Source organism: Geospiza fortis, unplaced genomic scaffold, assembly GCF_000277835.1.
Source record: "Geospiza fortis unplaced genomic scaffold, GeoFor_1.0 scaffold1028, whole genome shotgun sequence".
In the NCBI taxonomy this organism is placed as follows: domain Eukaryota; kingdom Metazoa; phylum Chordata; class Aves; order Passeriformes; family Thraupidae; genus Geospiza; species Geospiza fortis.
The window spans coordinates 11,221-14,672 of NW_005055275.1; the positions used below are offsets into that span (position 1 = coordinate 11,221).

The 3,452-nt window shown below is 60.6% G+C and overlaps 1 protein-coding gene across 1 annotated transcript in view; it reads right to left on the reverse strand.

Moving 5' to 3' along the window:
* Positions 1-3,430, reverse strand: part of SPTBN4 (spectrin beta, non-erythrocytic 4) — a 14,113-nt gene extending 10,683 nt beyond the window's left edge. The window contains exons 1-5 of the mRNA XM_005431449.2: positions 3,254-3,430; positions 747-920; positions 569-660; positions 413-493; positions 188-303 (exon numbers count right to left, since the gene is read on the reverse strand). Of these exons, the coding sequence (XP_005431506.2) occupies positions 188-303; positions 413-493; positions 569-660; positions 747-920; positions 3,254-3,430 (640 nt within the window). The remainder of the gene's footprint in view (positions 1-187; positions 304-412; positions 494-568; positions 661-746; positions 921-3,253) is intronic.
* Between the last annotated feature and the right edge of the window lie 22 nt (positions 3,431-3,452).

The window sequence follows — 3,452 nt, forward strand, 5'->3', positions numbered from 1 at the left end:
CCCCCCCACCCCAAACCTCCACCCCAGGACCACCAGGGATGGTCCCACCAACGGTGGGCTGATCCATCAACCTTGACCCTTCCCAGAAAGAAAAAAAACCCTCGCTCCCAAAAAAAACCCAGACGGTGGAGATGACCCCACCCCACGTGGCTGGACAGACGGAGGGAGGGACAGACCCCATCCATACCCTCAGGGTCCAGCAGCTTGCTGAGCCCCAGGTGCTGCTCGGCCGTGTTGAAGGCCTGCTGGAGGTTGTAGGTGGCGTTGGACTTGGTCAACTTGTGGAAGTCGATGAGATCCGGCCTGGGGTGGGGTGGACATGGTCACCTCGACGCGCCCTCCTCCAAAAACCCTCAGAGGTGACCCCCAACATCCGGGAGGTCCCTCCCGTGTCCACCCCGCCGGCGCTGACCGGTGCCTGTGGATGAGGGCGTTGAAGGCCAGGCCGTCCCTCCAGCTGGTGGTGAAGTTCTGGATGTTGACCTCAGGGTAGCTGTGGAGGACACCGGGGGTCACCAGGGGTCACCGGACCTCCTGAGGGGTCCATGCCACCACCTGAGGTCCTCACCCCGCCGTCTTCATCTGGCACCAGAGCAGCAGCGCGTCCTTGGCCGAGCGCGTCTCCCGGTTGTCCTCGGTCTTGATCTTGATCACCTGGATCTGGGGGAGGAACGGTCAGGAGACACCTGGAGGTGGAGGAGAAGAACGAGGACAAGGGGAGGACACGGAGAGGAGCCTGGTGGCACCTGGAAGCGGAGGATGATGGTCCAGATGAGGCCGAGGGTCAGGCGGTGGTTGCCGTCCACGATGTCGTGGGAGCCGACGTTCTCCAGGTGGACGCGCTGCTCCTTGAGGAACTGCAGGGCCTTGTCCACGTTCTCCAGGGAGTGGATCCGCATCCGGCCCCGCGTCGGCTTGGGCTGGGGGGACACGGGGACATCCGGCATGGACAGGGTCCTGCCACCCCACCCCACCAGAACCGGTCCCAAACTGGTGATGGTGGGAGCTGGAGATGGTGGCGAGGTCCCAGTTCCACCCAAACTGGTGATGGTGGGAGCTGGAGATGGTGGCGAGGTCCCAGTTCCACCCAAACTGGTGATGGTGGGAGCTGGAGATGGTGGAGAGGTCCCAGTTCCACCCAAACTGGTGATGGTGGGAGCTGGAGATGGTGGAGAGGTCCCAGTTCCACCCAAACTGGTGATGGTGGGAGCTGGAGATGGTGGAGAGGTCCCAGTTCCACCCAAACTGGTGATGGTGGGAGCTGGAGATGGTGGAGAGGTCCCAGTTCCACCCAAACTGGTGATGGTGGGAGCTGGAGATGGTGGAGAGGTCCCAGTTCCACCCAAACTGGTGATGGTGGGAGCTGGAGATGGTGGAGAGGTCCCAGTTCCACCCAAACTGGTGATGGTGGGAGCTGGAGATGGTGGAGAGGTCCCAGTTCCACCCAAACTGGTGATGGTGGGAGCTGGAGATGGTGGAGAGGTCCCAGTTCCACCCAAACTGGTGATGGTGGGAGCTGGAGATGGTGGAGAGGTCCCAGTTCCACCCAAACTGGTGATGGTGGGAGCTGGAGATGGTGGAGAGGTCCCAGTTCCACCCAAACTGGTGATGGTGGGAGCTGGAGATGGTGGAGAGGTCCCAGTTCCACCCAAACTGGTGATGGTGGGAGCTGGAGATGGTGGAGAGGTCCCAGTTCCACCCAAACTGGTGATGGTGGGAGCTGGAGATGGTGGAGAGGTCCCAGTTCCACCCAAACTGGTGATGGTGGGAGCTGGAGATGGTGGAGAGGTCCCAGTTCCACCCAAACTGGTGATGGTGGGAGCTGGAGATGGTGGAGAGGTCCCAGTTCCACCCAAACTGGTGATGGTGGGAGCTGGAGATGGTGGAGAGGTCCCAGTTCCACCCAAACTGGTGATGGTGGGAGCTGGAGATGGTGGAGAGGTCCCAGTTCCACCCAAACTGGTGATGGTGGGAGCTGGAGATGGTGGAGAGGTCCCAGTTCCACCCAAACTGGTGATGGTGGGAGCTGGAGATGGTGGAGAGGTCCCAGTTCCACCCAAACTGGTGATGGTGGGAGCTGGAGATGGTGGAGAGGTCCCAGTTCCACCCAAACTGGTGATGGTGGGAGCTGGAGATGGTGGAGAGGTCCCAGTTCCACCCAAACTGGTGATGGTGGGAGCTGGAGATGGTGGAGAGGTCCCAGTTCCACCCAAACTGGTGATGGTGGGAGCTGGAGATGGTGGAGAGGTCCCAGTTCCACCCAAACTGGTGATGGTGGGAGCTGGAGATGGTGGAGAGGTCCCAGTTCCACCCAAACTGGTGATGGTGGGAGCTGGAGATGGTGGAGAGGTCCCAGTTCCACCCAAACTGGTGATGGTGGGAGCTGGAGATGGTGGAGAGGTCCCAGTTCCACCCAAACTGGTGATGGTGGGAGCTGGAGATGGTGGAGAGGTCCCAGTTCCACCCAAACTGGTGATGGTGGGAGCTGGAGATGGTGGAGAGGTCCCAGTTCCACCCAAACTGGTGATGGTGGGAGCTGGAGATGGTGGAGAGGTCCCAGTTCCACCCAAACTGGTGATGGTGGGAGCTGGAGATGGTGGAGAGGTCCCAGTTCCACCCAAACTGGTGATGGTGGGAGCTGGAGATGGTGGAGAGGTCCCAGTTCCACCCAAACTGGTGATGGTGGGAGCTGGAGATGGTGGAGAGGTCCCAGTTCCACCCAAACTGGTGATGGTGGGAGCTGGAGATGGTGGAGAGGTCCCAGTTCCACCCAAACTGGTGATGGTGGGAGCTGGAGATGGTGGAGAGGTCCCAGTTCCACCCAAACTGGTGATGGTGGGAGCTGGAGATGGTGGAGAGGTCCCAGTTCCACCCAAACTGGTGATGGTGGGAGCTGGAGATGGTGGAGAGGTCCCAGTTCCACCCAAACTGGTGATGGTGGGAGCTGGAGATGGTGGAGAGGTCCCAGTTCCACCCAAACTGGTGATGGTGGGAGCTGGAGATGGTGGAGAGGTCCCAGTTCCACCCAAACTGGTGATGGTGGGAGCTGGAGATGGTGGAGAGGTCCCAGTTCCACCCAAACTGGTGATGGTGGGAGCTGGAGATGGTGGAGAGGTCCCAGTTCCACCCAAACTGGTGACAATGATGACGCCACCACTCATGGCGATGCTGACAGCAGAAGATGACAACGATGACGATGACGATGATGACGATGACAGCGATGGCGATGAAGACGCCACGGGGCTCTCCTCGCCAGGGTCTCCCCCGAGAGCACCTCGAGCAGCCGCGTGAGCACGAAGCCGTCGCGCAGGTCCGAGTAGAGGTCCCCGACGCGGCAGGCGGCGCGCGCCAGGTGGGCGTTCACCCACTTGGTGAAGGTCTTCTTCTCGATGATGATGAAGGCGATACAGAATGATGACGGTGACGCCATCACTCATGGCAATGCTGACAGC